Source organism: Podarcis cretensis (assembly GCF_951804945.1).
Source record: "Podarcis cretensis genome assembly, chromosome: 2".
Lineage (NCBI taxonomy): Eukaryota > Metazoa > Chordata > Lepidosauria > Squamata > Lacertidae > Podarcis > Podarcis cretensis.
In genome coordinates this window covers 117362968-117380736 of record NC_137171.1, presented here as the reverse complement: position 1 = coordinate 117380736, position 17769 = coordinate 117362968, and the positions used below count along the sequence as shown (strand labels likewise).

General features: G+C 43.2%; 1 protein-coding gene across 1 annotated transcript; it reads left to right on the top strand.

The window, feature by feature from the left end:
• Positions 1–1010: 1010 nt before the first annotated feature.
• On the top strand, positions 1011–16690 carry LOC307208677 (zinc finger protein RFP-like). The gene is made up of 8 exons (XM_079963531.1): positions 1011–1601; positions 3049–3144; positions 3553–3783; positions 5301–5323; positions 5783–5901; positions 13089–13121; positions 14029–14058; positions 16002–16690. The coding sequence occupies exons 1-8, from the start codon at positions 1164–1166 to the stop codon at positions 16526–16528; spliced, it is 1497 nt and encodes a 498-aa protein (XP_079819657.1). The 5' UTR covers positions 1011–1163; the 3' UTR covers positions 16529–16690.
• Positions 16691–17769: the final 1079 nt, after the last annotated feature.

Below are 17769 nucleotides of genomic sequence, written 5' to 3'. Positions count from 1 at the left end.
AGTGCTATGAGAATTATCTGTGGAGATAATGTGCCTCTGCCCGCCTGCCTCCATCATGGGCACCAGAGCAGGGGGGGGCAGATTGTTTGTCCCCTCCTGGGACAGGAAGCCTCGACAGAGAACTTTCTTGAATTAACAACAATAACTGGTTTCTTGAGGCAGCAGGAAAACAAATCAGGGAGGAGCAGGCCTCTCAAACACAACACAACATCTCTGAGCTCCAGCCTCCCTGAACTGTGGGAACAGAAAGTCAATCTCGGAGATGCCATGCACTGGCGTGTGTGTGTGTGTGTGTGATCTTGCTCTGCAATGTCTACACTGAGTGGCTGTGGCTCTCCTGGATTTCAGACCCGCACCTTTCCCAGTCCGAAATGGGAGATGCAAGGGATTGAACCTGGAAGCTTTTCCATGCCAAGCAGACGCTGTTACCCTGAGCTTCAGCTCTTCTGCATTTTTGAAGTAAGGCTCATGACCTTCTTGATACTATTCATTTAACTTCATCAAATCTGGCCCTCTTTGAAAAAAGTTTGGACACCACTGATCTATGTCCAACCACCTGTTCCACATAGGGGAATCGAACCTGCAACCTTGGCGAAATCAGCACCACAGTCTAGCCAACTGATATGTCCAGGCTGTCCTTGATTTACTTATTTTATTTATCAATATTTGTGTACTGCTTGACTGATGGTAATAAAATCTCTAAGCATTTTACCCAAAACAAATTTAATTCCCCTCTAGTTCCACCAGCGTTGATGGGAGGTACTTTCTGGTGCACTTCACAGACGCTGTTGGAAATATTTCAAGGAACTTTGTTCACCCAAACTAGTTGATTCCAAGCAGGGGTGAAAGCGCACCCCCTCCCTTGCAAAATCTCTGCCTACCCCCACCAGATCCCAGAGCTGAGCAGGGGATCAAGATGTCCAATCCAGGAGGTGGGAGAGGGATCTCGGGCTGCTACAAAGCCCTGCCCTCCGGAAGGTGGATTTTCTTGAAGCGGAGGCTGCTGTACCGCCATGCATATATTGCATAAGAAATGCAAAGCGAGGAGGAAACGAGCAAGAATAAATCACGTGGGCAATAAACTCCAGAGTCATTTGCAGAAAAACCCAGGAAGTGAGATCGGAGGAAGTGGCATTTAACTCTTACATTGGCGCGAGGGAGGCATGGCTGCTGCTGCTGCTGCTGCTGGGAGTCCCGTACAGGATCTCCGTGATGAAGCCACTTGCTCCATCTGCCGGGATTACTTCAAGGATCCAGTGACCATCCCAGAGTGTGGGCACAACTTCTGCCGGTCTTGCTTGGCTCAGTGCTGGGGGGAATCGGAAGCAGAGGCTTCCTGCCCTCAGTGCAGAAAAACAGTCCAGCAAAATAATCTCATCCCCAACCGGCAGCTGGTAAACTTTGTGGAATTAATCAAGAAGCTCAGCCTCCAAGAGGGAAAGGAGGAAGGAGGAAAAGGGAAAGTCTGCAAGGAGCACCGGAAGCCTCTGAAGCTCTTCTGCAAGGAGGACGAAGCCCCCATCTGTGTGGTGTGTGGCAAATCCAAGGAACATGAAAATCACAAAGTGATTCCTCTGGAGGAGGCTTACGAGGAGTGCAAGGTAGGAAACCACTCGGGATCTTGAGCGGGGGAGGGAATAGCTGTGGATACTTCTGTGTGGTTTTCTGTGGCTCACGCGTCTGAACAAGGCATGATATGAATTGTCTGGATGCAATTTGCATGCTGGTTGTTCAGTGGAGCTTGCTCCTGAGTAAGGAAGGCATAGTACCCTTAAACACATAAATTGATTCCCTTCCTTTTAAGGGTTTGAAAATTTTATCAACACACATTGCAGCACCTATAGTAAACTTGTGAAGTCCTGGGACTTTCTCATTGTTGTTTTCTGCCTAATAATAATAATAATTTATTATTTATACCCCGCCCATCTAGCTGGGTTTCCCCAGTCACTCTGGGCGGCTTCCAACAGAACACTAAAATACAATAACCTATTAAACATTAAAACTAGTGCAACACTGCTACCCCTTTGGGATAATAGAATGATACCAACGATGATGCTAATAAGACTTGTCTCCGAGGATGGGTGCATTGCATAGTAGCCATAAATTGCATGCTGCGGTAAATCTATAAATCTTACCTGTGCTTCTTGCATTGCAGGGGTTGGACTAGATGGCCTTTGGGTCCTTTCCAACTCCCAGGGCTGCATCTCCACTAGGGGCCTGGGGGCGGGGAGCTGGCAGAAGGTGGAACACTTTTGATGTCCGGTCACCCATCCTCCCCCATTATTATTTTTTGCGGGGAGGGGGACAAAGCATTTCCCCTCACTCAGACACCCAGGGAAGTTAGTCACGTTTGTGGATGGCACTCAGCATCTCTGTCTGCCAAAACCTCCCAGGCTTCAAAGGGCTCAAAAAGGGCCTCTCTAAATGCCCGCTAGGCAAATACAGTACTTGCTTTTTGTGTGAGTGAGACATGGTGAGGGGACCATTTTTAATGGTTATCCTCAGGCAACGAAATGTATTGGGCCAGCTTTCATTTTTCTACATAGTGGTTATATTTTCCACACAAACAATTGACTACGTTTTGTGACTTTGAATATTTTTGTTCATTTGTATTTTTTATTTTACGCTAATATAAATAACAGTAACACCAACAATAATAAATTATTATTTATACCCCACCCATCTGGCTGGGTTTGCCAACAGAATCTTAAAAGCACATTAAAACTTCAAACATTAAAAAGTTCACTAAACAAAACTTCTGGAGGGTAGTGAGATTGGCAAAGCCTGCTAAAAATATCCCCACCTCAATAAATCTTTTATGGTTTTTCTCCAAACTTTTGCAGTTTATCTATAATCATTTAATTAAAACATAAAAAATACAAGCATTAACTGTTGCATATTAAATCTGCTCAATTAAAAGTATTAATGAAACGGAAGAGAGAGAGAAACTATTAAGAGCAGGGCCACCGCATACTAGAAGTCAGGGTAATAGTCAATTTATTGCTCCATCTCTCCCTGTCTAGCCTGAGTTTTTTCTTTCCTCTTTAGGGACTGATCAGCGGCCGCCTGCAGATCCTGAGGAAAGAGAGAGAGAAAATTCTGGCCTATCAAGTGGACCTGGAAAAGGAAAGCCAAGCCCTCCTTGTAAGTATCACTGTGTTTATTAGGAAGGGAAGAACTACTTGAAGAATCAAGTCAGGACTGAGGAGGGATGGGAAATCTGCCCATTTCAGCCTCTCCCTATTTCTCATTTTTCCACATCATGACAAGGCTCTTGCTTTATGCTGTGGCCATAAACAAAATGGAAGGCAATAGAAATGGCAGTGGAGAGGATAGAGAGAATGTGTTCATCCCTTCAACCTCCCGCCACCCTCCAATTTTTACTTTAATGTCTGAAGAAGAGGCCTTCTTTAGCTGCTAGGTGTTGGTTTTATGTCTATGAAAAATCAACATAGCCTCCCTGTGGAATTCTCTTGTCTCTCCTTCTGATGTTGTAAATACACATTCCAGACTCCGGCCTGCTCTTTTCCTATTTCTTCCTTCTTCTTGCAGAAATTGACAGAAACGGAGAGGCAGAAAACAGTGGAGAAGCTCAGGCAACTGCGCCAGTTCCTGGAGGAACAAGAAAAACACCTGCTGAATGAGATAGAAGACGTAGAGGAGCAGATTGCAAGGGAAAGGAATGAGCAGCTGGCCAGATTCTCCAGCGAACTCTCCTCTCTTGAAAGGAGCATCCAGGAGTTGGAGGAGAAGAGTCAGCAGCCAGCGAATGAACTCCTGCAGGTAAGATGGTGGCAGGAGCAGCACAAGGCTTCGCTCCTGGAAAAGGGTGCTGGCAAACCTTTATGTGCCTCATTCATCTATATAAGTAGTATGGGGTTCAGTATATGGAGGCTCTAGTCAGGAGAGCTGGGATGATTTTCTCACCTGAAAGCAGACTAGAGATTCATCTGTGGTGGATGGAACTGGATGCGGTTTTCTGCTCTTTGCAGAAAATAATGGTCTCCTAATGCCGTCTATCATGGCCATGCTGCCTTCATGGCCTGTGTTGGGCTTCCCAGAGGCTGCTTTGGGTGCCTTGGATCAAAGGAAAAAATAAAATTGAGCAAACGAGAAGTGAGCTTTAGCATTGTAATGAATGTATGGGGGTTGCTTGTGTGTAAGTTGCCACCACTCCTGGCTAGGTAGCCTGGTTAAACCTTTCCTGACTGGACAGCCCTTCACTTCGTGGCTGTTCAGTCGCTAGCAGAATCCGTCAGTGGGCGTTTCTTAAACTTCTTCCAGCACAAAAGCTCTTTGACGCCAAGTCTACGCCTACTTTCCCTGCGCGGAAGTCTTCTGCGCAGGGTGGGTGTGGGCAGAGGAGGACCTGTGCTCTCCCCGCTGGTCTCCAGTGAAGAGTCCTGGAGACCCCTCTCCGATTCCCCCAACCGCCCCCCTTTATCCCTGGTGTTACGCTGATTTCCTTCCCCAGCCGATGAGTTCCCTCTCTCCCTGCTTGGCCCTTCTCCAGCATCGCTTGGGAGCCCTGCCTCCACTTCTGGCTCCGATGTCAGTTCCCTGACAAGTATTAAGTGCAGTTTCTTTATTTGACACCTCAGGTTTTAGGCATTGAGATTGTCCTTCCCTTTCGCCTCACCCTCACTCACCCAGAGGCAGACAAGCGACAACCACCATTGTTTTAGAGACTCATGTGAGATGCCTAGAGTACAGAGATGCTCACAAAGGCTACCTAGCACTACTACAGTGGTACCTCGGGTTACAGACGCTTCAGGTTACAGACTCCGCTAACGCAGAAATATTACCTCGGGTTAAGAACTTTGCTTCAGGATGAAAACAGAAATCGTGCTCCAGCAGCGGGAGGCCCCATTAGCTAAAGTGGTACCTCAGGTTAAGAACAGTTTTAGATTAAGAATGGACCTCTGGAATGAATTAAGTTCTTAACCCGAGGTACCACTGTACTCATATGAAGTAACAAATCTTGCAGCGCCTTCACGCTGGTTTGTTGTCTTGACTCAACTAAGGCCTTGTCATCATGTCTATTTATCTCACCCCCGGGAGGAAAACAAACAAACCCATTTCTGTCCTCAAGAACTTAAGACTGGGTAACTTAAGAACTTAACATTGGAAAAATGGAAACTGAGAGAAAGCAAAATTGGCTGATCCCTACTCAAAATGTTGTCATGTGCCAGGCAGACTGACATCTGAGGGCCAGGCTGTTCCTCCACTCCAGGGTCTGAGGGGGTCTTCCTAGTGTGGCCTGTGGTGTTCAGTGAATTCCTTTCTCTTTTCCCCTCTAGGATATGAGAACCACCTTGGAGAGGTAAGTGGATCTGGCTCATTTCCATTAGTATCACTCCATGAGGCCGGGATGCAAGAACCTCAGACATGGCCCTCCAGGGGCTGCAGGGGGGAGACTGTAGGTAAAAGCAGGGCCCCCTCTTTTGAACTTGTAGCACACCAATTCTCATTGCAAGAATCAGGGCCAGAGCTCTGCCTTCTCCCCCCCCCCCATCACCTCACGCAGGTCTGGAGGCTCTTCTCTGCCTCCTGCACCTTATATTCATTCATTGTTCTTTGAATAGACATCAGTGGGGAGACTGGGGTTGCTGTTCTGGCCCTGTGATGTCTGGCTGTGGAGCTTATAGTGAGGAATAATCTTTTCCCTCTGTGCCTTCCTGTCACTCTAAGCTTTCTTCAATTCTCTTCTTCGATTCCATTTTTTTTCATGTACTAGGAATTGTGGACTTGAACAGGCTAACAGTGTTTTTCTTTTCACCAGGTATGGGAAAAGGGAGAGTCAAGAGAATCCACTGGCTTTCTTTCCAGAGCTAAAGAAGAGGATCTCGGAATTTTGTGATATAAATATCCTTGTGGAGGATGTCATGGAACAATTTGAAGGTAATGAAAACTGCCTGCAAGGATTTTATACTAGCCGTTATATTATTTCAGAACTGAACATGCCAGGCTCTTGTTGTGTTGAATTTCTTTTTTTTTTTTTATAAATATTTATTAAGATTTTTTAAAATACAAAATGCAAAAATAATAAACAATATAACATGAATCATAACACATTTTCCAGAACTTCTTTGGACTCCCTCGCGTCTCCCACTCCCACTTACATCGTTATAAATTTTTCCCAGCAATTTATCATCTTGATTATAATCTTAGATTTTGTTCAATTAATTTGATCTATTCTCCACAAATTTTATATTTCCCTCAATCTCACTTATCGTCAATTTCAAATCTAATTAAATGGTAGGCAATTATTTATGATCTAGCATCCTTCTTAGCCTTCAACCAAATTACAATACTTTTGTAGATAAATCTTGAATTTCTTCCAGTCTTCTTCAACCCTCTCTTCTCCCAGGTCTCGGATTCTGCCAGTCATCTCGGCCAGTTGCATATAGTCCATCAGTTGCATCTGCCACTCTTCCAGTGTGGGTAGATCTTGAGTTTTCCAGCTCTTGGCGATAAGTATCCTTGCTGCCGTTGTTGCATACATAAAAAATGTTCGGTCCTTCTTTAACACCTTCTGGCCGACAATGCCCAGAAGGAAGGCCTCTGGTTTCTTAGTAAAGGTATACTTAAATACCTTTTTCAACTCATTATATATCATTTCCCAAAAGGCCTTCACTCTAGGGCAAGTCCACCAGAGGTGAAAGAATGTTCCTTCATGTTCTTTACATTTCCAACATTTATTATCAGACAAATGGTATATTTTGGCAAGTTTAACTGGGGTCATGTACCATCTATATATCATTTTCATTACATTTTCCTTCAGAGCATTACATGCAGTGAAGTTCAGCCCAGTGGTCCACAACCTTTCCCAGTCCTCAAACATGATATTATGCCCAATATCCTGAGCCCACTTTATCATAACCGATTTAACCATTTCGTCTTGTGTATTCCATTTCAGCAGCAAGTTATACATTCTTGATAATACCTTAGTCTTAGGCTCTAACAGTTCTGTTTCCAACTTCGATTTCTCCACCTGGAACCCTAGCTTTTTGTCATTTTTAAAAACTTCTTTAATCTGAGCGTAGTGTAACCAGTCTCGCACTTTATCCTTCATTTTCTCCAAACTCTGCAATTTCCAATTGTCTCCATCTTTTTCTAATATTTCCCAATATTTTGGCCATTTGGCCTCCATATTGGGTCTTTTTCGGGCCTTAGCTTCCAGAGGTGAAAGCCACCTCGGAGTTTTGTTTTCCAGTAAGTCTTTGTATTTTGTCCAGACATTAAAAACTGCTTTCCTGACAATATGGTTCTTGAAGACCTTATTGATCTTAACCTTATCGTACCATAGATATGCATGCCAACCAAAAGCATTGTTGAACCCTTCCAGATCCAATACGTCAGTGTCTTCGAGAAGTAGCCAGTCTTTTAGCCAGCAAAAGGCTGCGGCTTCATAATACAACTTTAAGTCCGGCAGGGCAAAGCCCCCTCTTTCTTTCGCATCAGTTAGTATCTTAAACTTAATTCTGGGCTTTTTGCCCTGCCAGACAAATCTAGATATATCTCTCTGCCACTTCCGGAAACACTCTGTCTTGTCCACAATCTGCAATGTTTGAAACAAAAACAACATCTTTGGCAATACATTCATCTTAACAGCAGCAATTCGGCCTAACAGAGAAAGCTTCAATTTTGTCCAACTATCCAAATCTCTCTTAATTTCAGACCAACATTTTTCGTAATTATCCTTAAATAGACTCAGATTTTTTGCTGTTATGTTTACCCCTAGGTACTTTACTTTTTTAACCACAGTTAGTTCCGTTTCTCTCTGAAACTGTTCCGACTCTACATCTGTCAGATTTTTCCCCAACACCTTAGTTTTCTGTTTATTTAGTTTAAATCCTGCCACCCGACCAAAATCTTGGATCAGTTGTAATACTCTTTTTGTACTAGATTCTGGCTCCTGCAGGGTCAAAACTAGGTCATCTGCAAAAGCTTTAAGTTTATATTGTTTCGCTCCGACCTGAATCCCTTCCACCAACCGGTCCCCTCTAATCATATTCAAGAGCACCTCCAGAACTGATATAAATAACAAAGGGGAAATCGGGCAGCCTTGTCGTGTTCCTTTTTCAATTTTAAACTCTTCAGTAACCACATTATTTACTATCAATTTAACCTTTTGTTCTGAATATATTGCATCAATCCCATTCTCAAAACCCCTACCCACTCCCATTTCTTTTAAATTTCCCTTCATAAATTTCCAAGAGATATTATCAAAGGCCTTCTCCGCATCTATAAAGATTAACACTGCTTTTGTATTTATATCAGTTTGCAACAGTTCCAAAATGTCAATAATGTTCCTTGTATTAGCGAACATGTGTCTACCTGGGAGAAAGCCTGCCTGGTCTTTATGAATTACTTCATTTAAAACTTTTTTAAATCTACTTGCCAAAACATCTGCAAAAATTTTGTAATCCACATTTAAAAGGGAGATGGGACGGTAGTTCTTAAGTTGCGTCTTTTCAGCTTCCGATTTTGGTATCAATGTGATGAAAGCTTCCTTCCACGATTCCGGCGCCCTCCTCCCCTCCATAATTTCATTGCTGACCTCCATCAGTGGTTGAATCAAATGGTCTTTTAATATCTTATAATACTTGGAGGTCAGCCCGTCTGGCCCTGGAGATTTGCCCGGTTTCATGTTTTGAATGGCTTGTTCAATTTCTTGACATGTTATTTTACTGTTCAGGAGAGATCTATTTTCTTGTGACAGCCTTTTAAGTCCATTTTTTTCCAAAAATTGTTTTATCTCGTCCTCATTCTGCGGCCCTTGAGTATATAATTTTTTGAAGTATTTCTGGAAACACTTTCTAATCTCCGTGGGGTTCTGAATGTTTCTTCCTTCAATTTCCAAATTTGTAACTGTATTCAATTTTTGTCTCTTCTTCAACTGCCAAGCTAGCAGTTTCCCACATTTGTTTGCCGATTCAAAAGTTTTTTGTTTCATTAATTTAATCTTCCACTCTATTTCCTGATTTATCAGTTTAGAATACTGTGCTTAATAGAGTTTGATTTCTCTCAAGATCGGCAGAGACTTCGGGTTTGATCTTAACTTCTTCTCCAATTCTTTTATTTTCTCCAAAATCTTATTTTTTCTGTCATTTTGTATCCTCTTCCTTGCCGCATTCTGTTGTATCAAGAACCCCCTCATCACAGCTTTACTTGCATCCCAAATAATTCTTTTTTCCACCGCAGTGTTCATATTTATCTCAAAGTAATCCTTCAATGCTTTCTGGGCCTTCTTAGTAATCTCCTGATCTCTAAACAGATTGTCATTCATCTTCCATCTAAAGGAACCAGTTGGTAATAGTATCATATCCATTTTCAGTGCATTATGGTCGGAGCAGGTTTTTGGGCAGATTTCCACCTTTCTGACCTTCGGTGCCAGACCTCTAGTTATCCATATTTGGTCGATTCTTGTCCAAGTCAGCTGAGCTTCAGAGAAGAATGTTCCTTCTTTTCCCAAGGGGTTCTTCGTTCTCCAAATGTCAATCCAGTCCATATTGTCAGTCAGTTCAAAAAAGGTCTTTGGTAGTCTGCCATCTTTAGTGACATTCTGGCTTTGTGACTTATCCATGTTAGTTGATACGATCCCGTTCATGTCTCCCATCATGATGATGTTGTCATAATCCAGATATTCCAGCATGGTCTCATGCAACTTCTTGAAAAATTCTGACTTCCCTTCATTTGGTGCATAAATTCCTAATATCAGAATCTTTTCTCCTTGATGTTGTATTTCAATTGCCAAAATTCTTCCATATTCATCTTTAAATAAGAATTTAGGTGACAGGCTCTCTTTTGCATATATCACCACGCCTCTCTTCTTTACTTTGTCTGAAGATATAAATTCCTGACCAAGTCTTTTATTTATTAGTACTTTCCGGTGGAGCCTAGTCACATGTGTTTCTTGTAAGCAAATAATGTCCAATTGTTCCTTTTTCAATATATGAAAAATTTTCCTTCTTTTTTCCGGAATGTTACAGCCATTTATATTCCAGCTCAAAAGTTGCAGAGACATCCTGGATAAGTCTGGTTATTTTTCTAGGGGTAGTACCTTGTTCGCTAGGTCTTCAGAATCCGAGGGTGCAGGCACCTCTGGTACTACAGGCCCCGAGGGTAGTTCCAGTCCTTTTTGAAGGTCCTCTCCGTGTGCAGTCAGAAATTTGTCTCTATCTTCCAGTGATCTGATTTTAATCTTCTTCCCTCTAAAAGTAAAGGATAATCCTTGAGGAAAATCCCACCTGAAGATAATCGTGTTGCTCCTTAACAATCTTGTTAGTTCCAAATAATCAGATCTAAGGTCCAACAGTTGTTTAGGAATATCCTTAAAAATTTCGATTCTTCTGTCCAAAATGTCCAGTGACTTTCCGTAATGTAAACCCAAAATCTTGTCCCTTTCCTCCTTTGATCTCAGTATTATTAAACAATCTCTGGGCTTCTCTCTCTTTATAAGTCTTCCAAGTCTGAAGGCTGATGTAATTTTAAAGTCTTTTTCCTCTAGGTTCCAAAACTTGGAAAATTCTTTAGTCAAGAACTCAGCTAAGTTGCCTTCTTCCACCTCTGGTATCGACCTTATCCTTAAATTAGTCTGTCTATTCTGTAGTTCTATCATAGAAAGATAGGTCTGATGTTCACCTACTTGTTTGCTGAGTGGTCTTACCTCTTTCTCTAAATTTCCCAATCTTTGGCTGGTATCTTCAGCCAATTTCCGATTTTCACCTGCAGTCTCCTTCAGTTCTCCAATTGCTTGCACATTTTGTGCAACTTGTCCAGTTAGTCTATTTAAACATTCAGTATTTTGTTCAATTTTAGCTGTTTGCTGATCAGCTTTTTTATCCAAAGATTCCACTTTTTTATCCAAAGATTCCAGTTTTTCAAGAATTTTCTCTAAAGTAGAACTGATTTCTCCTGAGGCCATCTCTTCCAATTGAAATTCCTCAGTTTCTGCCCGTGGCAGAGAAGCAGCTTCTTTCTCAGAAGTCAGAGTAGGCAAAGTAAGCACAGTAGGCACAGATGATCTGCGTGCCTGGGAGACTGCGGTTAAAGTTGTTTGTCTGGTTCTCAGTCCCTTTCTTCTTGCGCCACTCATTCCAGAGTTATCTAAAATTCAAGGTCAAGCTGAGTTGTTCCCATGAGAAAAGCAACGGCCCAGATGGTAATAGTCAAACAGGAGGCCGGGAAAGGGAAAGTAAAACAATGTCACTGCTATTAATCCCAAATCCTCTAGGGGGAACTTAAAATGTCTTTAGGAAAGAAGACAATTTCAATAAAAATATTGTAATCCCATTTAATGTCCGAGAGCCTTCAATAAGATAATTTTTAGCAGAGTTAGTGTTTAAAAAGTCACAGTGTTTCAGACAGTGCTTGCTGGTGTTCCAAAAGATGCTTCAAAGTAACCAGTTCAAACTCCCTCAGATTGTTTCAAAGTTTAAGTTCAAAAGTATCCAGCCCTGCAAACTGGCTACTCAATTACTCAGGCAGTTCCAGCACCTGGGATTCTTGCTTTAATTATAATCCAAAACAGAAGAAAGGTATCAAAGTCCACATAAAAATCATATAATCAATTACTTAAAGTCCTTATTCAGCTTAAAAAATAATTTCCACGGATGTCCAGATCAGTTAGATTAAAAGTTCACTCTTTGCCTCCACTCCTCCGGCTCTTTGCTTAATGATTCAATGACAGCGGAAGACGGACTTCCTATTTTTCGTCACTCCGCTTTCAGCCAAATTAAGTACTTAAAGTCCCGTAACTTTTTTAAAGTCCGTTTACTCACGGGTTGTTGTTTTCCGAATCTGTAGTTTAGGAAGAAAGGACAGCGCTCACCGGCAGCAGCAACGCGGCTTCACTCCGCCGATTGCGGAACGATCCTCAGCGCCGCAACCCCCTCCGCGATCCGGAGCCCCTTACGGGGTTCCTTCAACGTTTTGGGGGCTGCTCCTGGCGCCCGCCGGACCCCAAGACCACAGGCTTCTGCTGCCTGTGGTTTTCCAAAGGGGGTCCCCGCTTCGCCGCAGCGGGAGACCCTTTTTCGGCGGAACTTCCCTTCCCCGACTAGGAAAGGGCAGCCATTGCCGTTCGCGCCGCCTCCGGAAGTCAGTTGTGTTGAATTTCATTCCTGCTGCAGACAGGATACCACCAGGATAGTTTCCTTCTTGGTGCTCCAGCCATCATTTCCTTTCCCTCATGTATATTGTCACTCTGGATCCTGTAAGGAAAGCCTGAAAAATAGCAAAGTCATGATTTTTTCCTCCAATGTGCATCTGTTTACAATTATACGGAACCTCCTTTTCCTTTTGGTTACCCGTCTACACAATCTGGGGTTGTCCTTTTGGAGATTCTCCTGCTCTGAATGGAGTCAAAGGGCATTAAGAAGCCCCCAGTTCCCCCTCTGCCTCCTGCTCAGGCTTCTTTCTCAGCCGTGGAGCCAAGGCCTGAGCCGTCTCCTCCTCAGACATCCCCCTGCAGCTGCCATATCTAGGGCTTCAGCCTTCAAGATCTCCTGAGAGTTCCCACATTGAGAGTGGAAGCAAGAGCACATGAGCCCCAAAGGGCACAGTTATGCTTGTTAACAATCTGAAAGATTTGTAGAAGGTTTGTAAGGAAGGAATTCCTTTGCATGAGATCTCTGCCAATCCTTCCTCATCAGCTTTCGCTTCTCCTAATGTTTCAGAATTTTAGTTTTAATGATTCCCCCCACCACTTTACTTGGGGAAGATGTTAAGGCTGCCTCCAATTCCCCTCTGCATCCTTTTACAGGATTCCTATTGTCCTGCCTCCTCTCTAGCCCTCCACTATAGACACCAATTTTAGTGACAAAACTCAGAGAATATCAGGATTTATGCTGAATATTTTTATTCTGATATTTGTAAGCTTGCTTTACGATTATGGAGTTTTAAAGCTTTCATGGTTTTCATAGATTCTTCCTATGATTTTCTTGTTTATAATTATTTTTTCTACTTCTTAATCTTTTTCTTGAATTTGAAGATGCTACGTTATGAAGCGTTACTTTTGTATGGAGATTTATTTCAGGTGGAAGAGTGTTGCCCTTACACTTTATATCTTTTTGCTTCCTCAGATGCTCTGTTACTCAAAGAACAGCTTCAGGAAGGTAAATTTCATGGGGAGAACAGTTTCACAGGAGGGATGGGAACTGATATTTTATGGCTGTTGAACCGTCTGTTCTGCAGACTTTGGGACCCCCATCAATGGCGTAACTCTGGGTAACAGTCCTCTAGTGGTGTTTGGGTTCTTTTTATGTCTCATGAATGAGGTTGAAGGCTTGGATTGGGGGCAGAGCTTGTCCCTGTGAAGAATCTGCACATCAGTCTGGGACTATAATGGAAGAGTTCTATTCCTGCTTGTCATTTCACTGGTTTTCTAACTGATTTTTTACTTTTATTTTTATCTATTTCATAAAATTTATATATCACTTGATTGTGGGGGGTGGGACTTCAAAGACTTACAGTACCTTTCAAGAGTCTTAAAGGACTCACACTTCTTATGAGATCGACCCCATTCTATGAAGGAGGACTTCCCATTGCATGAAACCCCTGGAATTACATTTTAAAGCTCTGCCAATTCTTCCTCTGGATTTTGGTTTGTCATCATGCTTGAAAATTCTGGCTTCAGTAGCTGTTTCCCTCCTGTTTATACTTGGGGCAGATCTTAACCTTACTTTGGCTTTTTTTGGGGATCTTTTTAAAAGATGGAAATGGCACTTCTGGCCTTCCAGTCATCCAGTATAGATCTCTATTTCATTCATGAATTAAAATTGATTTTATTTTGCGATTTTCTAGTATGGAGTACCATTTCTGGTTTTCACATAGAATAGTAGAGTTTTAAAGGTTTCCAAGGGTCATCTAGTTAGTGTCTTTAATTTCTTAGTCATACTGTTTCTTGTTTGCAGTTATTTCTCTGATTTAATCTTCTGTTTGAAATAAGGAAACAACAGATTCTAGGTTATGATGTAATATTTTCGTAACCAGATTAAACATTATATCTTTTTGCTTCCTCAGATGATCCATTACTCAGAAATCTTCAGAGAGGTAAGTTTCACATGGAGGCCTAAATTCACAGAAGGGGGGGTCGGGGCTGGTCTCTCATGGGGTCTGTGCTGCAGAGTTAAGAACCATCCATAGCTTGACTCTGGCCCTGCTGTTTGGGTTTTCCCTTTGTACCACAAAGGCAGAGAGGCTGGGATTGAAGGTGCAGACAGGATGGGGAGAGGGCTTCCCCTCCAAAGAAACTGCCCAGATGTATATGACTAAGTTCTCTTTCTGCCTAGAGATAGTTTGTTTGCTTTATGTGACCAAAGCACTTCACAGCTGTGTCAGACCAAGAGTCCATCTCATCCAAAATCCTCTTTACAGCAGGAGCCAAACCGATGCCACCAGGAAGCCCCTAAGCAGAACAGGAAGGCAGTGGCTCTCTCCAGTTTCTGGCTCCCATCACCTGAGAATCGGAGGCAGCCTTGTCAATAGCCCCCACCTAGCAAATTTAGCCCACAGGGAGATCTGTTTTGCTGGCCAGACCCAGCACTGTCCGCACCCCTGGCCTTGCTAAGGGACCAAGTGGGGCTTCATCTTCTGGAAGTTTAAAAAGCAGTTCCAAGAAGACAGGTGCTAATGGCTGATTTGGGAGGGAGAAATCTGTGGTCTGAAATGGCTCAGCAAGGTCAGGTCAGGGAGGAGGAGTTGGTCTTAGTGGGAAGGGGCCAGAAAGAAACAGCCCACCCTAAGCATCCTTCTGCTTCCAGAGCAACTTTGGGAAGAGATGCTTCATTGTGGAGGCACAGTGCTCTCTTTCGGTTTTTTGCCTCATATTTTTTTAAAGAAAAAATATTCCAGCCATGGGGATTGTGAGTGGGAGGCATGCACACGAAGGTATTAGCTCTAGTTCAATAGGTATCCCACCGTAGCCAACTTTTCCCCAATGTCCTGATTTAAATATACAAATGCAGGTGTGTTTTCAGGACAATGAATCAGCTTTACAATGAAAACTGCAAAAGACAATACATTATTTAAAGAGCTTTTAGCATGCACCAGGAAAACAGAATTGCACGTTAGTGGTACAATGCTTCTATGAAAAGTTTTGCAGTGCAAGGGTATCTGCTAGGTTGCCCAACTTTGTTTTCCTCAATGAAATGTTACCCTTGGAGCAGCATTAGTCTTACCTCCAGCTGAGCTAAAATTGGCTGATCATTTTGCACTGACGTTCTTCCCAACTATAAATGAGGTTATTAAGGGGTCGATAGCTGTTCTCTGCAGATCTGAACTGGGGTGCCCTCATTCAACACCCCATGGGAGCTCCAAATGGCTAATTCACCCAGAGAGTGTCAAAGGAGGGCAATTTCCGTCTACTGGCCACTATCCCCTTCACTAACATAGAAGAGCTGAATATTCTTATTCTTATTATTTATTGAATGTATATACTGCCCTACACCCAAGGGTCTCAGGGTGGTTCACAGAATAAAATAAACATATAAAATCACAAATACATAATAATAATAAAAACAACAACCCAATAGCCCCCCCTCAAAAAAAAATTTTTTTAAAGGGCATAGGATAGGCTTCCTCAACCTCGGCCCTCCAGATGTTTTCAGACTACAATTCCCATCTTCCCTGGCCACTGGTCCTGCTAGCTAGGGATCATGGGAGTTGTAGGCCAAAAAACATATGGAAGGCCGAGGCTGTGGAAGCCTGGCATAGGATAATGTTTCCTGGGTGATTTTGCTTCTTGGAAGATAGATGGATTGAAAAGAGGGGAATAATATAAATGCATTGACTATAAAAGAGGAACAAAACTGATTCAAAATCCAAAAGGAATGTATTTATTCTGGAAGACTCCTAATCTTAAGACATGAGGCAAAGAACTCCCAATTTTTAGAGGGAATCTGGTTCCTGGGGTGTTTTTCGGATCAGGATGTCTGTCTCTGACTCTGGGCTGATTCTGCCTCTCTTCTCTTTCCCTCATCCTCCCCCCACAACAGCAAATGTCACTCTGGATCCAGACACAGCCCATCCCAGGCTCATCCTGTCTGAGGATCGGAAAAGCGTGAGATATGGAGACAAAGAGCAAGACCTGCCCGATAATCCAGAGAGATTCAACAACCGTACTTCTGTGTTGGGACATGAGGGATTCACAGCAGGCTGCCATTTCTGGGAAGTCACTGTGGAAAGTGGGGGAAACTGGGTCTATTGGACTGTGGGGGTCACTAGGAAGTCTGCAGAGAGGAAGGGTGACTTTGCCTTAAGTTCTGAGGGAGGGATCTGGGCTGTGGGGAAGTCGGGAGGTGAGTACATGGCGTTTGACCCCCCCGATTACCTTCCTCTGTCCCTGTTTTGGGAGCCCAAGAGGATCCGAGTGACTCTGGACTATGAAGGGGAGGAGGTGTCTTTTTCTGATGCTGACTCAGGAACCGAACTCTACACGTTCTCAGGAGCCTTATTCTCTGGAGATACCATCCTTCCTTTCTTTCACCTGTCAGGAGATAAAACCCACTTCAGCATCTCCTGAGGAGATGGAATCCGCCTCACAGGCCCAGCAAGAGTTTCTCTCTGGACCAGAATGACTCAGATTAAAACAACAACAGTATTTGCCTCTCAAGGGCACTTGAGGATTCATTCCAGTCGAAATAAGCAGAAATAACAAAATAGTCAATAAATTGTTGTTGTTGTTTGTTGTGTTTTTCTTTTCCCTTTCCCTTTCCAGAATTTATTCTGCAGGTGAGTTCTTAAGGAAACAGTAACACTAGACCATTCTGAATAAATAAACTTTTCCTCAAAAAGGTTCAGCCTCCATCACCTTCAATCCTGGTTTCATTTCTCCACCTTCCTCTCCTCACAACACCTTCCGCAGCTATTCAATTCAGCTATTTGCTATTCAATTCAGCTAATTCAGCTATTTGCACATTACTGAATTAATAGATTTCTAGAAATCAACCCCTTCACCCACGTCAGGCAGGAAAGCTCCTTGCTTTGGAGAATTCAGACAGGAAGAAAACACAAATAACTTGAATAGGGCACAAACTTCAACCCCCCCTCTGCAAATGCAGCTTTTCTATCTTGACACTTACTTGTTTAATTCAGTGGGGCTTTTGCCCAGTTAAATGTGTTTAGGGTTGCTGCATTAACATTCCTTATTTAACAAGTCGGGCTCTGTCTGTTGGGGTAGCAAACATGGCGTCCTCTGGATGATGCCGGACTCCAACTCCCATCTGCCCCATCCAGCATGGCCAGGGGTCAGGGTTGATGAGAGCTGCAGTCCAGCAGTTTCCGGAAGGCTGTGACTGCCCTTTCTCATGGGACTTTGTGTTCCTCAGCCCCACCCCAAATACATTATGATCCACCAAATAGGGTCTTTTCAGAATCGGGTGGGTTTATTTTTTCTCCCGGGCTGCTAGTACCTATCATTTTAATTCTCGCAACTATTTTCTGTTCCTGAAGCTCAGAGGGTCAGTGCCAGAAACATAATGCCCTTCGATAATTCCCCTGGGATAGTGGAAATCTGTCAGGTGCAGTTCAAAGCATCCAATGCCAGCTTATAGTGGGTTCCTTTTTTTGCTGGGACTTCATGGGTCTAGGGGTCTTTGCAGCAAGGGAAATGTCCTTTTTGGCATCGCCAGCCAAAGAGAGGCAACTTGGCAAAAGGATCTTGACACGCAGGTCTTGCCCAAGCCCAGGAGCAGTACATGGTTGACCACAAACTTGACAGGAGCCAACAGTGTGACGCGGCAGCTAAAAAAGCCAATGCAATTC